The sequence below is a fragment of the Balaenoptera ricei genome, chromosome 2 (genome assembly GCF_028023285.1).
Source record: "Balaenoptera ricei isolate mBalRic1 chromosome 2, mBalRic1.hap2, whole genome shotgun sequence".
NCBI lineage: Eukaryota > Metazoa > Chordata > Mammalia > Artiodactyla > Balaenopteridae > Balaenoptera > Balaenoptera ricei.
The window spans coordinates 177,787,464-177,812,669 of NC_082640.1; the positions used below are offsets into that span (position 1 = coordinate 177,787,464).

Consider the following 25,206-nt stretch of genomic DNA (forward strand, 5'->3'; position numbering starts at 1 on the left):
GTTTTAGCATAAGCATAATTAATATCTTCATGCATTTGTTATAAGATTGACTTAAAGCCAGAAATTTCAGTTCTGGCTTTATTTGTATATCTAGATGATGTGTTTAAAGTTTAAAACTGTCAGAAGTCTGAGTGTTCGTTATTAAAAAGCAGTTGTTTTCAAGTTAATCCCTGCTTTTTATAATGTAAATTATAAATACAAATTTATAGTTACAAATTTTAAATTTGTGTTTTCTTTGTAAGTGCTGGTCAAGATATCCAAGGAACAAGCGTGATTGCGAATCTTCCATTTCTGATGCGACAGAACCCTACTGAGACACTTCGGAGAATCTTGCCAAAAGTCAGAGTAAGTTGCTGTGAAATAAGATTTGAATTCACCATTTTTTCCCAGTAGTACGTTATCATTGTCAGGAGAAATTTTCAGAGCTTTTGATGGCTGATCTTTTGTACCTAATCCTTGAGTGGAGGAAGTATTATGATAAACATTTTGAATTATGTTGAAAATATTTAAGGAAATTAGCTGATGGAAATGGACAAATCTAGATCTTAAACTATAAAGATTTCTTTCGTTAATCATTTTCTCAGTAGAGACATTATAATGTTTTCAGTAGCTCAAAAAAAATCTTAGTCTTATAAAATCATAGCTATCTTATTTGGTATTCTGTTGACTTAAATATATATTAATAGTGTTTCTAGAACATTGATAATATAGTTTAACTGATAGTCCTAATAATCACCGTGGTGCCTGCTAAAGATTGAATTGTGGCCATTGCAGTTTTAGTTTTATATTTAATTACTTCCTAAATTCCTTCAGAATTAGTTTTCCTGCTGTAAACAAAATATTTGATCTACTAGAACTTTCTTTTCTCTGACTGTTTAATATTTATTCATTATTAATATATAATATTAAATATTTAATACATGCTATTTATTATTTATTTGTACCATATGCAAAGTGCTGTTCTTTATGAGAACTTGAATGAACAGGACAGATGATGTCTTTGTGTCTTCAGGGAGCTTACACTACTAATGGGGTCAGGGAGGTTACCTCCTAACGGGGATTCTGTTTGCTAATAGTGAGTTTTGTAGACTTTGCTTTGGCTTTCTGTTTGGTTTAACTTTTTTATAATTTTTAAATTAATTTATATGTGTTTAAAATACTGTAATTATTAGTGTGTCCTTGGGTTTTATTTTTAGGCATATATGGCATGTTTCCAGTGATGTAGATCAGGGATATACCATGTTATTTTTATAAGATGTTCACATTTCTATGCAGGCAATATGGATTTTTTTTTTTTTTTTTACTGATTACAGTGGTGAATTGAGAAGATGTTTATTTTAGTATCACATGTGATTCAAAAGTGAATGAAGCTTTTTCATGTCTGTTTTTCCCAAATCATTCCATAATTTCAATGGATTTATGTCTACACAGTCTAGGTTTAATTTCACATTCAACTGAAGTGATATTAACTGACCTAAGCTTGTTAGCATGTCACCTGGGGGTACCATTTAAACAGTAGTAGAAGGGAACAGGTGGTTAGGTCCTCTTAACTAAGGAGTTATTGTACATAAGCAAATTAAATTTAAAGCTAAAAATATTGAGCATGGTGTACACTCTGTGTTGAGCAGGCTAAATCCAGGCCACAGGCCGCATACTGCAAGTTAAAAGTTTCATAAAGCAAGAGTAAAAGATGAAGGATAGACAGTAGTGAGCTTTAGGAAGTCTCTAAATTATTTTGAAAAAAATCCTTTGCTAATGCGTTCACAATAAAGTTAACTAAATAATAACTCCTGAGAAATCTTAATTTCATGGGAATGTATAAAGAATATTATACACTCACATATAGAGCATATTTGTACAAAGAATCAAATGTCTCTGCAGAAACTATATAACTGAGTTACAGAGGGTAAGATTTTATTAAGCTTTTAAAGTTATTAAGTTTAATTCATAATACAGAAGATTAACTGAAGAAAGGGATGTAAAGAAAATGTATACTAATGAATATTTACTAAGACAATCTTCGTAGCAGCCATTTATTTAGGACTTATTTTGCCCTGTACTAAAAAAGGTAGAAAACAGCCCCAGATTAGATTCTGTATCAGGAAGACATAAAGACTATGGAAAACAATTAAAGAACAAGCATAGGAGAGTATTTAATTGTGTGATTCTGATTTATGTAAAAATGCTGAAGAATTAAGCAAATGGGAAAGACTTCTTTATGGGGCAATAATAATGACTTTTATAGAGGGTTTAATATAAAATGTAGGCAGCTAAACATTTAAGCAACCCCACATCAAATTCTAAAACCTATGAGCAAATCATTTAAAATCATAGTATTCAGATATTGTTAAGACTTGTTGGTACTCACAACACCTTCTTTAATTCTGCCTTGCTTCTGTGAGTGGTTACTTCCAAGTGATAGAAGTATGACAAAAATTGCACATAGCCACTTTATTCACTCTTGCCATGGCCATAATTTCTTAGCTAATTTTATTAAAAAAGCAATCTTGTGTCTCAAAATGAGCATTTAGTAATAACGGCCTTCTCATTCATTCATAAAAATTTACTGAGTACCTCCCGTGTGCCAGGCACTGTTCTAAGCACTGAGAAAACAGAGGTGAACAAAACAGAGAACTTACCCACAAGGACGTTTCCAGAGGGGGAAACAGACATTTAACAAGTGAGTGAGTGTAAAGAACAGGATAAAGTGAGGGGGGCATTGGGGGAGCTGGGAGAGTGGGAGGATACTGACTATGCTTTGGGAGGTCAAGGACACATCTTTGAGGAACTGAAAACTGAAGGGATAGGAGGAAACAGCCATTTGAGGAGTCAAGAATGAGTGGTCCAGGCAGAGACAGCAGGAAGAGTTTGGTGGAACTGCAAGAGGTAAGCATGGTTGGAGTCCAGTGGGTGGGGGTGGGTTGTGAATTGAAGAGAGGACAGTGACGGAGCATATGCAAGTGTTGCTCTTTCTTAGGACAGTGGAGAGCCACTGAAGACTTTAAGCAGGGCGGTGACTTATCCCACGGACAGGCTACAATGATCATTTGCTAATTGTGTGGAGGGTGGATTGGAGCGGGAGTTGGGAAGCTGCAGCACGAGGGCGGCTAATTGGGACAATAGAGACTGGTGGATATATCCAAGATGCACTTATTGGGAGAGAATGAACTACATAATAGATCAGATGTGGAAAGCGAGGGATGACTTCCAGATTATTTCTGGCTTGAGCTTCCGTATGGTTCTGCTGGTTTTTGAGTGTCTTGGTTGATAATTTATTAAATCGATGGGGAAAAATAGTTTGAATACGCTCTAATGCTAATCTTCAGTGAATGATTTATTTTTAGAGAATTTAAAGACATGAATAATAATTATTTTATGTAAGAAGTTAATCATTGCCCAGGTTCTTTTCACATTTATAACAGTAGTATTAGCAGCTTTTAGAACTCCTGCTGTACCTTATCTTTACCTTAAAGAACATCAGATAAAGTGATGGAGATATTTCTGGGCTTATGTATTATAAAAATTCACCAAACAAAATGTTTTTGATTTTGTTTTTGTTTCTGTTGTTTTCTTTGCATTTGCATTTTATCTTTACAATAATGAATTAACTGAAAAATGGTTTAAAAAATAGGTTGCTATTTTTCACTGTTTTAGAGATGAAGGAATTTAAGGTTAAAAATAAAGTGGCAGAAAGAGAGGCAGGATTAGAACTGAGCTAACCCACAGTATTTCTTCAGTTTACTTTCTAAGTTATATCCAAAGTAGATGATGAAGGATAGTGCAGTTAGATCACTCATCTCAAGGTTAATTTAAATAAGAATCCAGAAAGGAAATATTTTGACCTCCAATTTAAATTCTCTATCTAATTATAGATATGAGACACTTCTGAATATACAGTTGACCCTTGAACAGCACGGGTTTGAACTGCTTGGGCCCATCTGTGCTTGGACTTTTTCAATACATATGTACCATTGTACTACACGATCAGAAGTTGGTTGAATCTGTGGTTACGGAATCTGGGATATGGAGGGAGGGCCAACCGTAAAGTTATATGTGGATTTCCCACTGTGTGGAGGGTTGACGCCCCTAAACCACATTGTTCAAGGAACAACTGTAGTAGTTATATCTATTTTATATGATTTAATCCTGGGGTATCTTTTGAAAAAGAAAACAGGTTTTTTCTGTGGACTTTATTGATTAAGTTTGAATTCTTTCCACAATATATTAAGTTGAATTAATATTGGATGTTAGATTTGACTTGAACTTCTGGTTGTCTAGAAATGAAAGAATTTGTTTTGTCAGGATAAATTTCTAAAATACTGTGGTCCTTTATAAAATGTAAAATAGTAATGATATAATTAACCATGTAATATCAGTGACTCCTTTATAAATGAAGTGCAAAAAAAAAGTCTCTACCTGTTGAGTTATTGAACCCTGTTATTGTTTTTTCACTTATTTTGGGAACCAAATAAGGTGTAAAATTGTCTATTAGAAAATGTGCAATGTCAGGAAGAGATAAAAATAACTGTAGGTCATTTATTGAGGTCTTACGATGTGTCAGGCACTGTACTCTGTCAAACATTTTACACATTTTTATCTCTTTGAATGCTCATGGCAGTTCTGTAAGGGTCACTTGATCGAGGAAGAAGCAACTTAGGTGAGTAACTTGCCCAAAGTCACGGTGCTAGCAAGTGGTATAATTAGGTTTGAATAGGGAGTCTGACTCGTGGGCCCTCTCTCTAAACTGCTATACAACCTCTTCATTAGCTCATCGTGACTGCAACAAATATGTAATATATAAGTTTAGTTCCTCAGCCTGAGTCATCTCTCGTGTGGTTATTGCAAGAGGCCTCCTTACTGGACCTGTTGCTTCCCCTTTGCTCCCTGGAGCCCATTCAGCCAGAGAGATTGTTCATTTATTTATTTATTTAGGATCAAGTTACACATTACTTTGATGAATAAAATTGCATACATTTAAAGTGTACAGTGTGATGATTTAATATACGTATACATCGTGAAATGCTTACCACCATCAAATTAATTAATACCTCCATCATCTCACATAGTTAATTTTTTTCTTCAGTGAGATCTCTTAAAGATCTTTCAGAGAGATCAGTCATATCTTTTCTTCTTGAATGAAAACTACTAAAGTGGTGTGGTAGGCAGAACAGTGGCCTCCCAAAGATATCAGGTCCTAATCCCTGGAACCTGTAAATGTTACCTTATTTAGAAAAAGAGGTTTTGTAGATGTGGTTAAGGATCTTGAGACAGGGAGATTATCCTGGATTATCTGGGTGGGCCCTAAATGCCATCAGATGTATCCCTATAAGAGGAGAGCCCAGGGAGATTTGACCCAGACGTGGAGGAGAAGGCAGTGTGAAGACAGAGGCAGAGATTGCAGTGATGAGGCCACCAGCCAAGGAATGCCAGCAACTACCAGAAGTTGGAAGAGGCAAGTAACTGATTCTACCTAGTGCCTCTGGAGGGAGTGTGTCCTTGCCAACCCTTTGATTTTGGCTGAGTGATACTGATTTAGGACTGATGGCCTCCAGAACTGTGAGAGAATACATTTCTGTTGTTCTAAGCCACTCAGTTGGTGCTAATTTATTATACCAACCACAGGAAAGTAATACAAGTAACTTCCCATTTCAGATAGAGTAAAACTCCTTACCATGCCCTAAAATGACCCTGACTAGCTTTCTGACCTCATCACCTACCCTTCTTTTCTCTTTCTTCCATAAGGGCAGAAGGCTTGTCGGTCTGATTTATCACTGTATCCCCAGAATCTAGAAGAGTGCTTGGCAAAAATAGGCACTCAAAAATAATTTTAAAATGAGCATTGATTGAGCTTGATATTCTGAGACAGTAAGTGTCTACCTGAAAGACCAGTGACACTTGATCCACTAATGGCATTTTTGGATGAGAAGTAAAAACAGGATGTCAGTGGAGTGATATAATGCTGACTTACGTTTCTAGAGAGACCTTTTTTGGGGGAGGAGTGGGAGAAAGATATATAATAGGGAAAGGATAAAAGAGACATAATTCATCAATATGAAACTTAATCATTTGAGATCAGTAGATGTCTACGAATCTTTTGATTCTGAAAAGATTCATTAGTTCTACTTTTATTATATTATAAGTTTTCCCCAATGTGATTATTTGAGCATTTTGTATCTACTGAATAGAGGTAGATTTTTAAAAGTTTATTTTTAAATTTTTATAGATAGCCTTTACTATGTAAATAAATACATTTGTTACTAAAAGCTTAACTTTACTTACTTTTTAAGGCCTATTTCAAGTGGCACAGATATGTGGATAACCAATAATAATAATGTGAGGAACCCTTCCTGTGGGCCAGGCCCTGTGCTCAGTGCTTTAGACACATCCTTTTAAACCTCTTATAACAACTCCACGCCACGTATTTATTCTCATTTGACAGTTAAGAAAATCTAGGCTTAAAAAATTCAGCGTTTGACTATGATATTTTGTTGAAGCATACAATTATATAATTTATTCTTACAGTGCACCAAGAAAAAAAGAAATAGTCTTAACTAAAAGAATTAAAGAGCACAAACAGATGATACAAATTGCTTTTTCCTTTGGTTTGCAGTTCAAAAATAAAAGTACCTGTCTTCCTCACTCTAGGTGATGTTTTCTGAGATAAGTTAAAAGTTAAGTTCTGAAAAAAGCACAAGGATTTTGTAAAGGCAACACAGTTATACATAATAAGCAGAACATGATGTTCCGGAACATGATGTTCCATACTCCCTACAGGTCATAAAAAGCCCGCAGTAGAGTAGGACTCTACTGACAGGCTTAGCATTGAAGGCCACTCTGATGTGAAGTAAGGTGAAGAAGAAAGTGAAGTTATTCCTATAATGTCAGATTGATGGAGAAAAATCATCAGGGTCAGAGTTGACCTTATGAGGAGTTTTTGTGGGATAGGAAGCATAAAATTGTGTAACTTATTCTTCCAGTTCACTAAGAAAAAAAGAAGTAGTATTAACCAAAAGAATTAGAGAGCATGGACAGATGGGATAAAATGACTCTTTCTTCTATGGTTTACAGCTCAAAAATAAAAATACATTGATCACAATGCATTTTGAAGATAATGTCTGTGTTATATCTTTTTATGTATATCCATTTGTGTTTAAGGACAAAATAGAGTAACATCATTAATTATTAGACAATAATAGTAAATTCAGTGGAAACACTGGCTGCAAATATAGTTTTTTCTGGGCATTTATAAAAAGTTACATAAGCTAATATTCTTAATAGATCTAAAAATATTCCCTTTCAGTAAGCTAAATTCTAGTGGAGACCAGTGTTCTCACATGTGCTTCTTAGTCATTCAATCATGTATTATTTTTATCCTGCCTATGATAAAAATGAGCTGGAACTTCTGAATTTCTTAATTAGAAAATCTTTTATTTCTGTGATAACGGGGCCACCATTATCACAGAAATATTTGAATATTGTTTCTGACTTTAGGCATTTGGATGATACAAAGGATAATTTATGGATATTTTAATTTACAATCCTTGCAAGACTCTAAAACAAAGAAGATATTCACATACTCCACTGGAATAAAGGTCTGAAATGTTTGATTTAAAACTGTATGGATTAGCTAGCCTTTTGGCAGTGTGGTGAAGTGGATAGCCTAGAAAATGTTCCCAAATCAGAACATCTAGAAACTCTAGAAAAAGTAAAATAAGCATTCTTTTAAATGTATGGTTAAGCTTATAAGAGAGTAAGGAATATTCAGGGCTCAGAAGCAAAACAATCAGTTCCACTTCTACTTAGGATATAGATGTGTGCAAGAAAACATCACTCCCATTCTAACAACAATGGCTTGTTCACAAAATTCACATCATCGTAACTTTTCTTGAGCCCGTCAGAAGTGGTCACAAAGCAATCAAGTGAACTGTATTCAGAAGAGCTCTCTGAGGAAAGATGGGACACAGAGACACCGACTTTTGACAAGAGTGTAAGAGGAAGGCGTGGCCACCCCCAAAGAATTGTTAGAAAAAATCAGCTAAATTTTTGACAAGTTTTTAAAGATTGATCTGTGGGCTCGCATGTCAGTTTGGAATAACTCAGAGCTGCCGACACAAGGGAACTTTGCACTCACTTGTGAGCCCTTTTCCCCAGGCCTGCTTGCCTTGGCCGGGGTAGGAGACTGGAGAGGACCTCCTCTGGTGATGTAGGCGTGGTGATGATTGCTGCTGGGGAACAGGGGACACAGCACTGCCCACTTCCTCACAGTGACATGCACGGACATACAGGGAGTTTCAGCAGCGGGTTGGGCACTATAAAAGAATCAAATGAAAATCCTAGAAATAAAAAAAGGATATCAGAGATGAAGCGTTTCTCCAACAGGGCCAACTGGGGAAAGAATCAGTGAACTTGAAGGTAGAAGTTATCTAAACTGAAACACAAAGATAAAAAAGAATGAAAAAATACAAGAGAGCATTCAGTGGCTTTGAGACAGTATAAAGTGGTATAATACACGGGCAATCAAAGTCTCAGAATGAGAGAAGAGAGAAGAACTATTTGAAGATATAATGGCCAAGACTTTTTTGAGATTAATTAATGACAACAAGCCAAAGACCCAAGAAGCTCGGAGGACCCCAAGCAAGGTAAATACACACACACCGTCCTCCTAGGCACATCGTGATCAAACTGCTGAAAATGAAAAATAAGAGACAGCCTTGGGAACAGCCAGAGACAAAAGAAACGTTAAATATAGAGGAACAAATGTGAGAATTAAGCAGCCTTATGGTCGGAAAATATGCAGGCTAGGGAGCAGTGGAATGTTGTATTAAAAGTACTGCAAGCAAAAGCAACAACAACAGCAAAAAAGGTCAGCAAGAAATCTGTACCCAGTGAAAATATCTTTCAAGGATGGAGGCAAAAAACTATTTTGTTTTTAGACAAACAAATTGAAAGAATTCATTGTACTAGACTTACACTACAAGAAATGGTGAGGGAGGTTCTTTAAGGCAGACGTAATATAATACCAGATGGAAATTGGATTTACATGAAGAAATGCAGAGCTCCAGAAGTGGTAAAAATTAGGGTAAATGTAAATGAAATAATAACAGTTCTACACAGATTCTTCCAGAAAATAGAGGATAAAGTAAGAACTTCACAAACGATTCTAGGAGGCCAGCATTATCCTGATACCCAAATAAGACATAGACATTACAAAAAAACTATAGATGCGTATCCCTTATGAACTTAGATGCAAACATCTTTTCAAAAACAGATCAAATTCAGCAATATAAAAGGGCTAATACATCATGACCAGTCAGGGTTTATCACAGTAACTTAGGGTTGGTTTAAAATTCCATATCTAATCAATATAAGTCATCATATCAACAAACTAAAACAAAACAAAAAAAATGCCACCATCTGATCATCTCAGTAGATTTAGGAAAAACATTTGACAAAACCCAACATCATTCCTGGAGAAAAAACCCCAAACTTCAGCACACTAGGAATAGATAGGAACTTCCTCTGTGAAAAACCTGCAGGTAACATCGTACTTAAAGGTGAAAGACTGAATGTTTTCCCCTAGTATCAGGAACAAGCCAAGAGTGTACACTCCTTACTGCATTTGTTCAACACTGTGCTAGGTATTGTAACCAGTGCAGAAAGGCAACAGAAAGAAGTGAAAGGTATCCACATTTCAGAGAAAGAAATGAGGCTGCGTTTTTCTGTCAGATGACATTATCATCTATGTAGCAATCTACAAAAGAAAAATATTTAGAACTACTGAGTATGGAAAGGTTGCAGGGTACAAGATAAATGTACGAATAAATTGTATTTCTACACACTAGCAATAAGCAATTGGAAATTGAAGTTTTTCTTAAACAGTGAAAGTATGTAATACTTAGGGATAAATCTGATAAATGTGTTAAGACCTGTATACTGAAAACTATAGAACATTGCTGAGAGAAATAATAAAAGAACTAAGTGAATGGAGATACACCACGTTCATGGATCAGAAGATTCAATATTATTATGTCAGTTCTTCTCAGATAAATCTATATATTTAATGCAAAATAATAATTCCAGCAGGTTAGGGGTTTTTTCTGTTGTAGAAAGTAAGTGAATTCTCAAATTCATATGAAAATTCAAAGGGCTTAGAATAGCCAAAACAATTTTGAAAAAGAGAAAGTTGGAAGACTTCTATTACCTGATTTTGAAACATAATATACAGCATAGCAATTAAGACTATGAATACTGGTATAAAGACAAATCAGTGGGACATATGGAGAGATTTTTAAAAAGCCCATAGATATGTTCCCAGTTGATTTTAACACAGGTACAAAGGCAATTCATTGCAGAGAGGATAGTCCTTTCAACAAATAGGGCTGGGTCAGTTGAGAAAAAAGTCCATACTTTGTACCATATACAGAAGTTAACCCCAAATAGATCATAAACTTGAGTGTTAAAAACTAAAATCGTAAAAACTTCTAGAAGAAAACATAAGACTAAATCTTTGTGACCTTGGGTTACACAAAGATTTCTTTATATATTGATACTAAAAGCATGATCCATAGAAGAAAAATTTGATAAATTTGATTTCATGAAAGTGTAAAGCTTTTGCTCTTCAGAAGGCAGTTAAGAGAATGAAAAAATAAGTCATGGAATGGGAGAAAATATAAATCACATGCGTGATAAAGCATATGTGTTCAGAATACACAAAGAACTCTCAAGACTCAGTAATAAAACAACCCAATTTAAAAAAGGGCAAGAAATTTAAACTGATACTTCACCAAAGATTTGTGGATAGCCAATAAACGAAAGATGTTCAGTATCATTAGTCATTAGATAAATGCAAATAAATTTATACACCTGTTAGAATATATGTACTAACAAAACCCTGATAATACTAAGTATAGGCAAGAATGTGGAGCAACTCAAACTCTCATACACTGTTGGTGGAAATGTATCAATAAAATTGTACAATCACTTAGGGAAACAGTTTGGCAGTTTCTCAGAAGTTTAAACATACACCTATTGAATCACTCAACCAGGTCACTTCTAAGGATTAAGAGAAATTAAAGCAAGTGTTTATATAAAGACTTGTATATAATTGTAATAATAATTACAATTGTAATTATTGCAGTAATATCATTGCAACTCTATTTGTAATAGTCGAAATGAAAACTAATCCACATGGCCATCAACAGGTGAATGGATAAACAAATTGTGGTATATCCATATAATATACCACAAACTAACGTTTATGTATTCTGAATCCAAGTCCTTTGTTGGTTATGTATTGAAATATCTTCTTCCACTCTGTGGTTTATCCTAATGTTTTAGATTAATTTTGTAAACAACATGTTTGGGTTTTATTTTTTATCCAATCTGACTCTGTTTTAATTAGAACATTTCATCCATTTACTTTTAATTGCATATATTATCTTACTATTTATTTGTTTTTTCTGTTTGGTGTTCTTTTTTTGTCAATTATTTCCTTTTTATGAATTAATGAAGTGGTTTTATTACTTTATTTTCCGCCCCCTCCCATTAGCTTGGAACTCTCTTTTACTTTGTTAGTGACCTCTGGGATTATAACAAAGACACATTACCGAAGTTGAATGTTCATTGGTATTTTTACCTTCTTTCTGATAATATAAGTGCTCTTATTTTTGTGTTATTGTTGTCAGATATTTTAATTATTTATGTATTTCAAGACTCACAGTTATTACTGTTTTATATAATCAATATTTATTCAGATTTACCCACATATTTGTCATTTTTTGTTGCCTGTAGTGTTTTCATTTGGAATCATTTTTCTTCTGCCTGAAGAAAAATACCCCTTAGTATTTCCTTTAGTACAAATCTGCTAGTGACAAATTCTCTTTTTCTTTTTTGGCCTGAAAATGTATTTCACATTCAGTTTTTTAAATTAATTTTTTATTGTAATACAGTTGATTTACAATGTTGTGTTAACGTCTGCTATACAGCAAAGTGAGTCAGTTATACATATACATATATCCACTCTTTTTTAGACTCTGTTCCCATATAGGTCATTACAGAATATTGAATAGAGTTCCATGTGCTATACTGTAGGTTCTTATTAATTACCTATTTTATATATAGTAGTGTGTATATTTCAATCCCAATTTATCCCTTTCCCCGTTAGTAACCATAAATTTGTTTTCTACAAATTTTCTACAGATTTTCTACAAAATCTGTGACTCAATTTCTGTTTTGTAAATGGGTTCATTTGTACCATTTTTCTAGATTCCACATATAAGCAATATCATATGATATTTGCCTTTCTGTGTCTGACTTACTTCACTCAGTGTGACAATCTCTAGGTCCATGCATGTCACTGCAAATGGCATTATTTAATTCTTTTTATGGCTGAGTAATATTCCATTGTATATGTGTACCCCATCTTCTTTATCCATTCCTCTGTTGATGGGCATTTAGGTTGCTTCCATGACCTGGCTATTGTAAATAGTGCTGCAATGAACATTGGGATGCATGTATCCTTTCAAATTATGGTTTTCTCCAGATATATGCCCAGGAGTGGGATTACTGGATCATGTGGTAGCTCTATTTTTAGTTTTTAAAGGAATCTCCATACTGTTCTCCATAGTGGCTGTACCGATTTACCTTCCCACCAACAGTGTAGGAGGGTTCCCTTTTCTCCACACCCTTTCCAGCATTTATTGTTTATAGATTTTTTGATGATGGCCATTCTGACTGGTGTGAGGTGATACCTCATTGTAGTTTTGATTTGCATTTCTCTAATAATTAGTGATGTTGAGCATCTCTTCTTGTGCCTCTTGGCCATCTGTATGTCTTCTTTGGAGAAATGTCTATCTAGATCTTCCGCTCAATTTTTGATTGGGCTGTTTGTAAATAGATGTTTTATGAACAAGATTTTTCCCTATCTATATGGAGGTTTCTTTCTAGCATATGTATGGCTTCTTGAATCTGTGGCTTACTTTGTCAGTTTTGGAAAATTCTCAGACATTATCTTTTAAAATAATGCTCTGCTTAATCTTTTCTCTCCTTCGAGGACTGCAATTTCACATATATTTGACCTTTTCATAGTATCTTCTATGTCTTCTATCTTCTTTTCCATCCTTTTCTCTTTGTGATTCATTCTGAGTGTTATCTTGGCCCATGTTTCAGTTCACTAATTCATCTGTGTCTAAGCTGCTTTTGATTATTGTATTTTTCTGGTCTGGAATTTCTATTTAGCTCTTGAAAAATTCTGCCATATCCTTTTTAAAAGGTATCTTTGGGGCTTCCCTGGTGGCGCAGTGGTTGAGAATCTGCCTGCTAATGCAGGGGACACGGGTTCGAGCCCTGGTCTGGGAGGATCCCACACGCCACAGAGCGGCTAGGCCCGTGAGCCACAACTACTGAGCCTGCGCGTCTGGAGCCTGTGCTCCGCAACAAGAGAGGCTGCGATAGTGAAAGGCCCACACACCGCGATGAAGAGTGGCCCCCGCTTGCCGCAACTGGAGAAAGCCCTTGCACAGAAACGAAGACCCAACACAGCCATAAAAAAAAAAATTTAAAAAAAGTATCTTTGATTTTTCTGTCAAAATTCTCAATTGTATCTTTTATTCTTTTGAACCAGGTATGTATCAGATAGCACCAATACCTGGGGCTCCTTTTGGTACTTTTCTATTTCCTTTTGCGTCTGCTGGTTCTCATTCATATTATCTCTTTGTGTGCCTGGATATTATTGATTGTGTGCTTGATCTTGTCTTTGACAAATTTTTCATAGAAGTAGTCTGAGACCTAGGGTAATATCTTCCTCTAGAAAGGAATATGTTTTCTTCTGACAGCCACTTAACTGCACTAGCAATAAAGTCTCACTTAATCCAGTTTCATGCATCAGATGACTTGAAACTGGGTTATCCTCTCTGCAAAGGCTGGGCTATGTTATTTATTTTTTTTAATTTTTAAATTTTATTTTTTTATACAGCAGGTTCCTATTAGTTATCCATTTTATACATGTTAGCGTATATATGTCAACCCCCATCTCCCAATTCATCACATCACCACCCCCCATCCGTGCCACTTTCCCCCCTTGGTGTCCATATGTTTGTTCTCTACATCTTTGTCTCTGTTTCTGCCCTGCAAACTGGTTCATCTGTACCATTTTTCTAGGTTCACACATATGCATTAATATACGATATTTGATTTTCTCTTTCTGACTTACATCACTCTGTATGACAGTCTCTAGATCCATCCAAGTCTCTACAAATGACCCAATCTTATTCCTTTTTATGGCTGAGTAATATTCCATTGTATGTATGTACCACATCTTTATCCATTCATCTGTTGATGGGCATTTAGGTTGCTTCCATGACCTGGCTATTGTAAATAGTGCTGCAGTGATCATTGGGATGCATGTGTCTTTTTGAATTGTGGTTTTCTCTGGGTATATGCCCAGTACTGGATTGCTCGGTCATATGGTAATTCGATTTTTAGTTTTTTAAGGAACCTCCATACTGTTCTCCATAGTGGCTGTATCAGTTTACATTCCCACCCACAGTGCAAGAGAGTTCCCTTTTCTCCACACCCTCTCCAGCATTTATTGTTTGTAGATTTTCTGATGATGCCCATTCTAACTGGTGTGAGGTGATACCTCATTGTAGTTTTGATTTGCATTTGTCTAATAATTAGTGATGTTGAGCAGCTTTTCATGTGCTTCTTGGCCATCTGTATGTCCTCTTTGGAGAAATGTCTATTTAGGTCTTCTGCCCATTTTTGGATTGGGTTGTTTTTTTAATATTGAGCTGCATGAACTGTTTATATATTTTGGAGATTAATCCTTTGTCCGTTGATTCATTTGCAAATGTTTTCTCCCATTCTGAGGGTTGTCTTTTCGTCTTGTTTGTAGTTTCCTTTGCTTTGCAAAAGCTTTTAAGTTTCATTAGGTCCCATTTGTTTATTTTTGTTTTTATTTCCATTACTCTAGAAGGTGGATCAAAAAAGTTCTTGCTGTGATTTATGTCAAAGAGTGTTCTTCCTATGTTTCCTCTAAGAGTTTTATAGTGTCCAGTCTTACATTTAGGTCTCTAATCCATTTTGAGTTTATTTTTGTGTATGGTGTTAGGGCGTGTTCTAATTTCATTCTTTTACATGTAGCTGTCCAGTTTTCCCAACACCACTTATTGAAGAGACTGTCTTTCTCCGTTGTAAATCCTTGCCTCCTTTGTCATAGATTAGTTGACCATAGGTGCCTGGGTTTATCTCTGGGCTTTCTATCCTGTTCCATTGATCTGTATTTCTGTTTTTGTGCCAGTACCATATTGTCTTGATTACTGTAGCTTTGTAGTATAGTCTGAAGTCAGGGAGTCTGATTCCTCCAGCTCCATTTTTTTCCCTCAAGACTGCTTTAGTTTTTTCGGGGTCTTTTGTGTCCCCATACAAATTTTAAGATTTATTATTCTAGTTCTGTAAAAAATGCCATTGGTAATTTGATAAGGATTGCATTGAATCTGTAAATTGCTTTGGGTAGTATAGTCATTTTCACAATATTGATTCTTCCAATCAGAGAACATGGTATATCTCTCCATCTGTTTGTATCATCTTTAATTTCTTTCATCAGTGTCTTATAGTTTTGTGAGTACAGTTCTTTTGTCTCCCTAGGTAGGTTTATTCCTAGGTATTTTATTCTTTTTGTTGCAATGGTAAATGGAAGTGTTTCCTTAATTTCTCTTTCAGATTTTTCATCATTAGTATAAAGGAATGTAAGAGATTTCTGTGCATTAATTTTGTATCCTGCTACTTTACCAGCTTCATTGATTAGCTCTAGTAGTTTTCTGGTGGCATGTTTAGGATTCTCTATGTAGAGTATCATGTCATCTGCAAACAGTGACAGTTTTACTTCTTTTCCAATTTGTATTCCTTTTATTTCTTTTTCTTCTCTGATTGCCATGGCTATGACTTCCAAAACTGTGTTAAATAGTAGTGGTGAGAGTGGACATCCTTGTCTTGTTCCTGATCTTAGAGGAAATGCTTTCAGATTTTCACCATTGAGAATGATGTTTGCTGTGGGTTTGTCGTATATGGCCTTTATTATGTTGAGGTAGGTTCCCTCTATGCCCACTTTCTGGAGAGTTTTTATCATAAATTGGTGTTGAATTTTGTCAAAAGCTTTTTCTGCATCTATTGAGATGATCATATGGTTTTTATTCTTCAATTTGTTAATGTGGTGTATCACACTGATTGATTTGCGTATATTGAAGAATCCTTGCATCCCTGGGATAAATCCCACTTGATCATGGTGTATGATCCTTTTAATGTGTTGTTGGATTCTGTTTGCTAGTATCTTGTTGAGGATTTTTGCATCTATATTCTTCAGTGATATTGGTCTGTAATTTTCTTTTTTAGTAGTGTCTTTGTCTGGTTTTGGTATCAGGGTGATGGTGGCCTCATAGAATGAGTTTAGGGGTGTTCCTTCCTCTGCAGTTTTTTGGAAGAGTTTGAGAAGGATGGGTGTTAAGTTTTCTCTAAATGTTTGATAGAATTCACCTGTGAAGCCATCTGGTCCTGGACTTTTGTTTGTTGGAAGATTTTTAATCACAGTTTCAATTTCATTACTTGTGATTGGTCTGTTCATATTTTCTATTTCTTCCTGGTTCAGTCTTGGAAGCTTATACCTTTCTAAGAATTTGTCCATTTCTTCCAGGTTGTCCATTTTATTGGCATAAAGTTGCTTGTAGTAGTCTCTTAGGATACTTTGTATTTCTGCGGTGTCCATTGTAACTTTTCCTTTTTCATTTCTAATTTTATCAATTTGAGTCCTCTCCCTTTTTTTCTTGATGAGTCTGGCTAATGGTTTATCAATTTTGTTTATCTTCTCAAAGAACCAGCTTTTAGTTTTATTGATCTTTGCTATTCTTTTCTTTGTTTCTATTTCATTTATTTCTGCTCTGATCTTTATGATTTCTTTCCTTCTACTAACTTTGGGTTTTGTTTGTTCTTCTTTCTCTAGTTTCTTTAAGTGTAAGGTTAGATTGTTTATTTGAGATGTTTGTTGTTTCTTGAGGTAGGCTTGTATTGCTATAAGCTTCCCTCTTAGAACTGCTTTTGCTGCATCCCATAGGTTTTGGATTGTCATGTTTTCATTGTAATTTGTCTCTAGGTGTTTTTTGATTTCCTCTTTGATTTCCTCTTTGATTTCTAGGTTATTTAGTAACATATTGTTCAGCCTCCATGTGTTTGTGTTTTTTACATTTTTCCCCTGTAATTGATTTCTAATCTCATAGCGTTGTGGTCGGAAAAGATGCTTGATATGATTTCAATTTTCTTAAATTTACCGAAGCTTGATTTGTGATCCAAGATGTGATCTATCCTGGAGAATGTTCCATGTGCACTTGAGAAGAAAGTGTAATCTGCTGTTTTGGGATGGAATGTCCTATAAGTATTAATTAAATCTATCTGGTCTATTGAGTCATTTAAATCTTGTGTTTCCTTATTAATTTTCTGTCTGGATGATCTGTCCATGGGTGTAAGTGAGGTGTTAAAGTCCCACAGTATTATTGTGTTACTGTTGATTTCCTCTTTTATAGCTGTTAGCAGTTGCCTTATGTATTGAGGTGCTCCTGTGTTGGGTGCATATATATTTATAATTGTTATATCTTCTTCTTGAATTGATCCCTTGATCATTATTTAGTGTGCTTCCTTGTCTCTTGTGACATTCTTTATTTTAAAGTCTATTTTATCTGATATCAGTATTGCCACTCCAGCTTTCTTTTGCTTTACATTTGCATGGAATATCTTTTTCCATCCCCTCACTTTCAGTCTGTATGTGTCCCTAGGTCTGAAGTGGGTCTATTGTAGACAGCATATATATGGGTCTTGTTTTTGTATCCATTCAGCAAGCCTGTGTCTTTTGGTTGGAGCATTTAATCCATTCACATTTAAGGTAATTATTGATATGTATGTTCCTTACCGTTTTCCTAATTGTTATGGGTTTGCTTTTGTAGGTCCTTTTCTTCCCTTGTGTTTCCCACTTAGAGAACTTCCTTTAGCATTTGTTATAGAGCTGTTTGATGGTGCTGAATTCCCTTAGCTTTTGCTTGTCTGTAAAGCTTTTGATTTCTCCACTGAATCTGAATGAGATCCTTGCTGGGTAGAGTAATCTTGGTTGTAGGTCTTTCCTTTAATCACTTTAGATATATGGTGCCACTCCCTTCTGGCTTGTAGAGTTTCTGCTGAGAAATCCGCTGTTAATGTGATGGGAGTTCCCTTGTATGTTATTTGTCATTTTTCCCTTGTTGCTTTCAGTAACTTTTCTTTGTCTTTAATTTTTGTCAGTTTGATTACTAGGTGTCTCAGCGTGTTTCTCCTTGGGTTTATCGTGCCTGGGACTCTCTGCGCTTCCTGCACTTGGGTGGCTGTTTCCTTTCCCATGTTAGGGAAGTTTTTGACTATAATCTCTTCAAATATTTTCTCAGGTCCTTTCTTTCTCTCTTCTCCTTCTGGGACCCCTATAATGCGAATGTTGTTGCGTTTAGTGTTGTCCCATAGGTCTCTTAGGTTGTCTTCATTTCTTTTCATTCTTTTTTCTTTATTCTGTTCTGCGGCAGTGAATGCCACTATTCTGTCTTCCGAGTCACTTATCCATTCTTCTCCCTCAGTTATTCTGCTATTGATTCCTTCTAGTGTATTTTTCATTTCAGTTATTTTATTGTTCATCTCTGTTTGTTTGTTCTTTAATTCTTTGAGGTGTTTGTTCTTTAATTCTTCTAGGTCTTTGTTAAACATTTCTTGCATCTTCTCGATCTTTGCCTCCATTTTTTTTTGAAGGTCGTGGATCATCTTCACTATCCTTATTCTGAATTCTTTTTCTGGAAGGTTGCCTATCTCCACTTCATTTAGTTGTTTTTCTGGGCTTTTGTCTTGTTCCTTCCTCTGGTACATAGCCCTCTGCCTTTTCATCTTGTCTATCTTTCTGTGAATATGGTTTTTGTTTCACAGGGTGCAGGATTGTAGTTCTTGCTTCTGCTGTCTGCCCTCTGGTGGATGAGGCTATCTGAGAGGCTTGTGCAAGTTTCCTGATGGGAGGGACTGGTGGTGGGTAGAGCTGGGTGTTGCTCTGGTGGGCAGAGCTCAGTAAGCCTTTAATATGCTTGTCTGCTGATGGGTGGGGCTGGGCTCCCTCCCTGTTGGTTGTTTGGCCTGAGGCGACCCAACCCTGGAGCCTACCTGGGCTCTTTGGTGGGGCTAATGGCGGACTGTGGGAGGGCTCACGCCAAGCAGTACTTCCCAGAACTTCTGCTGCCAGTGAGTGTCCTTGTCCTCACGGTGAGCCAGAGCCACCCCCTGCCTCTGCAGGAGACCCTCCTACACTAGCAGGTAGGTCTGGTTCAGTCTCCTGTGGGGTCAATGCTTCTTCCCCTGGGTCCCGATGCACAGACTACTTTGTGTGTGCCCTCCAAGAGTGGAGTCTCTGTTTCCCCCAGTCCTATCGAAGTCCTGCAATCAAATCCCCCTAGCCTTCAAAGTCTGATTCTGTAGGAATTCTTCCTCCCGTTGCCGAACCCCCAGGTTGGGAAGCCTGACGTGGGGCTCAGAACCTTCATTCCAGTGGGTGGACTTCTGTGTTATAATTGTTCTCCAGTATGTGAGTCGCCCACCCAGCAGTTATGGGATTTGGTTTTATTGTGATTGCGCCCCTCCTACCATCTCATTGCGGCTTCTCCTTTGTCTTTGGATGTGGGGTATCTTTTTTTGTGAGTTCCAGTGTCTTCCTGTCGATGATTGTTCAGCAGTTAGTTGTCATTCCGGTGCTCTCACAAGAGGGCGTGAGCGCACGTCCTTCTACTCCGCCATCTTGAACCAATCTCTGGGCTACTTTAGGATTACCCTTGTCTTATCCGGGGGGGCTTACCAGTGCCTCTGTAAGGCTGTCAGAAAGGCTGCTTAAGTTTTCAGCCTCTCAGGAGCCTTTTCTAGAATCAGCAGATGCTTCCAGGGGAAAACCAGGCCCCAAATTACATGCTTACCTTTCTGGATTTCCATTGTCTCTTAGATCTTGGATGCGAAATTTTTTCACTACCTTGTTAGTTTCCATATGCCTTTGTGCAGATGATTATTACATTTTGTCCAGCTTTTTTTTTTTTTTAATTTTTATTTATTATTTATTTATTATGTTTATTTTTGGCTGTGTTGGGTCTTCGTTTCTGTGTGAGGGCTTTCTCCAGTTGCGGCGAGTGGGGGCCACTCTTCATCGCGGTGCGCGGGCCTGTCACTATCGCGGCCTCTCTTGTTGCGGAGCAGAGGCTCCAGACGCTCAGGCTCAGTAGTTGTGGCTCACGGGCCCAGTTGCTCCGCGGCATGTGGGATCTTCCCAGACCAGGGCTTGAACCCGTGTCCCCTGCATTGGCAGGCAGATTCTCAACCACTGCGCCACCAGGGAAGCCCTGTCCAGCTTTTTAAATTATCCTCATCATAAGAGCTGATTAGAATTACCTACTCTGCTGTTACTGAAAGAGGAAGTTCCCTTTCCTTTCTTTTTTCCTTCTTGATTTAATCTCAGAACAATATTAATCCCAAATAATTTCTTTTTATATACTTGCATATACTCTGTCATCACCTCTACCCCTACACAGATCAATTGATTGTTTTCTAATGATGTGTTAGGAATAGTCCAGAACCTAAAATTAAATATTCTGCCAAAACACTTGTGATGGATCTCTTTTTTAAACTTTGAGTTCTTCAACACCCTTTTTTTTTTATTGGGATGAAATTGTTTTGCAGTAGCAGATCTCCACTTTTGGTCTATATTTGCTCTGTAGGCAGTCTTATCCACACACCCTTGGCTTTAAATATCATCTATATAAATTTTATCTATTCTATATTAATTCTTATTTATAGCAGATCTTTTCAGAGTATCAGAACTGTATATACAATTCCCTGTTTGTACTCTCTCCTCGGATGCCTCAAAGTCACCTCAAAGTTAACGAGTCCAAAACTGAGCCCCTGCTATTTCCTCTCGACATCTGGGCTCCCTCCAGAGTCCCCTATCCTAATGGGTAACCTTCTTATCCACCTGGCTTTCAAGCCAGGATGTGGGGAGTCATCCTTGATACCACCTGTCTTTTACTACTTGTTTATACAATCCTGTTTATTTTATGTTTTAAATATTGAGTCCACCCACCTCTCTCCAGCAATACTACCTCTACCCTAGTCCAAACTATTATGAGGGTTCAAGTGATCCTCACCCACTACCTCCCTCCCTTTCCATCCTCCCTCCTTTCTAATCCTTTTCAACTTTATAATCAGCATGCTATTTCAAAGCATTTAAAACTACAATTTGAATATTCTGTTGCTTAATGCATCTAAGGCCCTATGTAATTTGGGCTCTGTCTGTTTCACTAGCCTCTGCCCCATCCCCTTCCCTATTTGCTCCAGGCACACTGACCTTCTCTCAGCTCCTGGAATCTACCATCCTCCTCCTCACTCCTCAGTGCCGGGAATGCTTGCCTTCCTACTCCTCTTGCTTTCCTGCCTTCCTTTATCCTAGCTTTTGTCTAGTTATCTCTTTCTCTTCACAAGGTCAGTTGTCACTTCTCAGTGATCCCCTTTCCTCAGAGGAGATTAGTTCACCCAGCAGATGCTCTATGGCACCTTGTACTTCCTATCCTTAGATTTTACCACACTTTTAATTACAGGATGAACAGGTACATTGCTAGCCCTGCTCATTGCTAAGTCTCCAGCTCCTAGCACAGTGCCTTGAATGTAACTAAATGGTTATTTGTTCAATATTTGAATGTATATAATCAATAGCAGTCCCTCAAAGGTAGGGAACCATGTCTTTGACTTTTCTCCAGTTTCCCAGAATACTTAGTATGATGTTGGTACTTAATAAATAGCTGAGAATGAAATTAAAATTATATTATCAGAATTAGATTTTCATTGGGCTACATTAGAAGGAGATTAGGATAGAAGGGAGAAGTACTGTGACTGACTAGAGAGAAAAGAAAGCCTTACTTGCTTACAGAAGTTTGTCATACTTTGCAGTGCTGCCTCTCCCGCCCCCGAAAACAGTTTCTAATTTTTTTCAAAAAATGTTTAATTAAATATGACTACAGTGGATCATTTGAAATGGTTATTTGTAACTCTTGTGTCCATTAAGCAGTTATTTCTTTGATAAGCACATCCTTTCTTTGCAATGTTTTAAATGACTTTATTTACATTTCAAGCCTAAATTACCCATGATTCTAATTTATTATGTGTAAAAATGACTTGGCTGGGTCGTCCAGCTCAAAGTTCAGTTTCAAAACCATGGTATTGAAATATATTGATTTCTTCTGGTGTCCTTGTGACTTTGCATGGCTGGATACTTCATTGCATGTTTGCAGTAGTCACATGATAGTTACTATTGGTATTGGTATTTCCTTTTTGGAAAGAGATCTTTGGGATATTTTATGTGTACCTCCTCATGAACCTTGCTAATCACTGAAACACAGATTAAAAGAAGGGTAAAACACACCCTTTTTATCCTTGTCTACTGCCTTCACTTTATTTTCCCTCTCCGATTTTGATCTTCGGTGCTCTCAACTAGTTCTCTCCACCCTTTACTTAAGTGTGGAACGTGGCAGTCAGTGATAGGGAAGAGAACGAGATACCGTAGTTAATTGTTAAAGGTACTTTAGAGTTGGCATGTTCCAATTATTCATATTTAACTCAGTTGTAAAGTCTTTTATAAATAGTGTAATTTTATAGTGAAAAGAGTTGTTCACTATTAGTGTTAGGTACTAAAAATTCCCACACTTATGACCCTCAAAACCCCAGATATTTTATATGTCCTAGGTTTTTAGTATTTTAATATATAAATCCCTATTATTTAATTTCAAAATAACCAGTGATGTTATCTCTAAAAATATACAAAGATACTTTGTAATTTTAGGATTCCTTTACCTTTAACCAGCACTATTTATGGTAGATATGTTTACCAGTTTTATTTAATAAGTTTAGTTTCCAAATGCATGAACCCAAAATCTTTGCTCTTTCGGAGTAAGCCAGTGATTTATTTATGCTTCTCTATGTTGTGTATTGTAAAGAGAAAGATCTTCTTGATGCATTATAATGCGGGTTTATTGGCGACAGCGGTTTCCCTCTCTGCAAGGACATTACATTGTTTTACAAAATGCTTTCTTGCACCATTCATGCTAACTTAAGAATGAATTTAAACACAGAAGCATCTAGTACATTTTCCTTCCTTGAGTGGGAATGGTTTTTAAATTCGGAAATGTATCATTAACTCATTTATAAAATGTCTTATTTCATTTTTGAGGAATTCAAGTTGGAATGCCAGCCATACGATAGTACGTAAGAGGAATGGTAACTGGCATTAAGGCATGCACTTAAGCAATAGAGGAATTTACTTCTCAGTGTCTTCCAAGGTCCATGAGGATGCACACTTATTTACCCAGAGAGTATGGATCTCACTATGTTTGTCCAGAGGGTGTGACTCTGTGGAGGAGAACACTAACTGGTAAGTATCAAATTCTTATTGTATTCTGTTTCAGAAAACTATGTTTAGAAATCAATTGAATTTTAGCAGTGATGAAATCTCTTAGTCTGTGCTGGTTTCTTAACAGTGGACAGTCCCAGATGTTGAAGTCAGCACAACAAGAGAAAAACCCAAATCCTGATAAGACTTGAGGATTTTTCGAAAATTAATGCAAAATAGTTGGGGCAAATGTTGCTGCGGCAGTCAAGACTAAGTAATACAGTAAGAAGATATGAAGTTGGAGAGCTTCTCATGTTCTTCCTTTGCATAAAGTTTGCATACGTACAAAACCCAGGACTTTAATGACTTTAAGAGGGGCAGAATTACATCTCTTGGAACCTAAAACAACAGACTCATGTGAACTGGAATGCACATTGTGGCCCTCACAATTTATTTAAATATTTCTTTGCAAAGCACTCTGTTTCTAAAGAAAAGCTATGCCTTCTGAAACCTGTAAGTGATGTATCCTGGCCACATCAAATCTTCTAAAAGCGTTTTCCAAATCCAGAATTGTTAGTGTGGAACAAATGTTTGTTTTGGAAACAGTAAAACCGGGGGATTTGGGAGGGTTGATTTCAGAGACCAGTTGCTGCTCTGCTTTACACCTTATCATTCCTTCTCTTTTTCTTTTCAGCTAAGGACTCTTAAGATACATAATTGACTGTTGATTGAAAAAACTTGTAAAATGACATTTGTGTGTATGATACAAAAGTTTAAAACAAAACACAGCACAAAAATCAGCCACCCTAATATGTGATCAGTTTTCTGGGAATTAACCCCACCACATAAACATCTGCCACACTAAAGCCACTGCCAGATCTTAGGGTTGATGGAAGCCACGCCTTAATAAATGGTGAATGGAAGTGCAGAGTCTGTGAAGAAGAATTTGTTGCCTGGCTTCGGCATCAGGCAGACAAAGGGTTAAGTCTTAGAGTTGCCAATTACAAGCTTGCTGGCCTTCAGCAAAATACTTGACAGCTCTGGGTCTGTTCCTTCTGCTGTAGAATGATATATGTCATGGTGACTGGCAGGGGTCCCACCGTGCTGAATCAAGGACTCTGGGTACATGGTCTAAATCACGGTTGCAGAGACACTGGGGTGGAAGATGGCAGGAATATCTCCTCATTGACGTGCCAGAAAGAGAATTGAGAATGCATTTCTATATGATCCATTTTTGCTTTGCCTTGTGTCTAATTCTACCAATCCCTAATCTTTAGGACTCACTTCAGAATCTCTTGAAGCCACCTCTTAGGAGACGTGGAAAAAGTGTGTGCAGGGAGAGAGCGTCAAGAGCAGAAAGTTTAGGTGAAAGGGTGAGATACTCAGTCATCCAGCAATTACCTACTGAGCGCCTGCCATGTGCTGTAGGAGTCGGGGATAATGGTAGTGAACAAAACAGACAAAAAACTGTGCAGTCATGAAGCTCACGTTCTAGATGTGGGAGGTAGACCGTAAACAGATGGACTTGTTGTATGTTGGACAATGGAGATGATAAACCCGTCGGGTCATGGCGAGGGCTGGGGCAAGGGGGTGGCTTTCTGTTTAAAATAGGGTCATCAGGGAAGGGCTCATTGAAAAGGTGACATTAGAATAGAGGCTTGAAAGAGATCAGGGAGCCAACCATGTGGAAATCTGGGAAAAGGGAATTGGGAACAGATCTTTGTAATTCATTGAAAAGGTTTTGA

At 36.8% G+C, this 25,206-nt stretch overlaps 1 protein-coding gene across 3 annotated transcripts in view; it reads left to right on the forward strand.

The window, feature by feature from the left end:
* PPP4R4 (protein phosphatase 4 regulatory subunit 4) overlaps positions 1 to 25,206 on the forward strand; it is a 115,223-nt gene that overhangs the window by 34,261 nt on the left and 55,756 nt on the right. For 2 of the 3 annotated variants that reach the window (XM_059914920.1, XM_059914921.1), the window contains one exon: positions 243 to 345. In XM_059914920.1, coding sequence (XP_059770903.1) covers positions 243 to 345 — 103 coding nt within the window. Of the gene's footprint in view, positions 1 to 242; positions 346 to 23,342; positions 23,504 to 25,206 lie in introns of those variants that run through there. The other variant, XM_059914922.1, reaches the window with a different exon arrangement.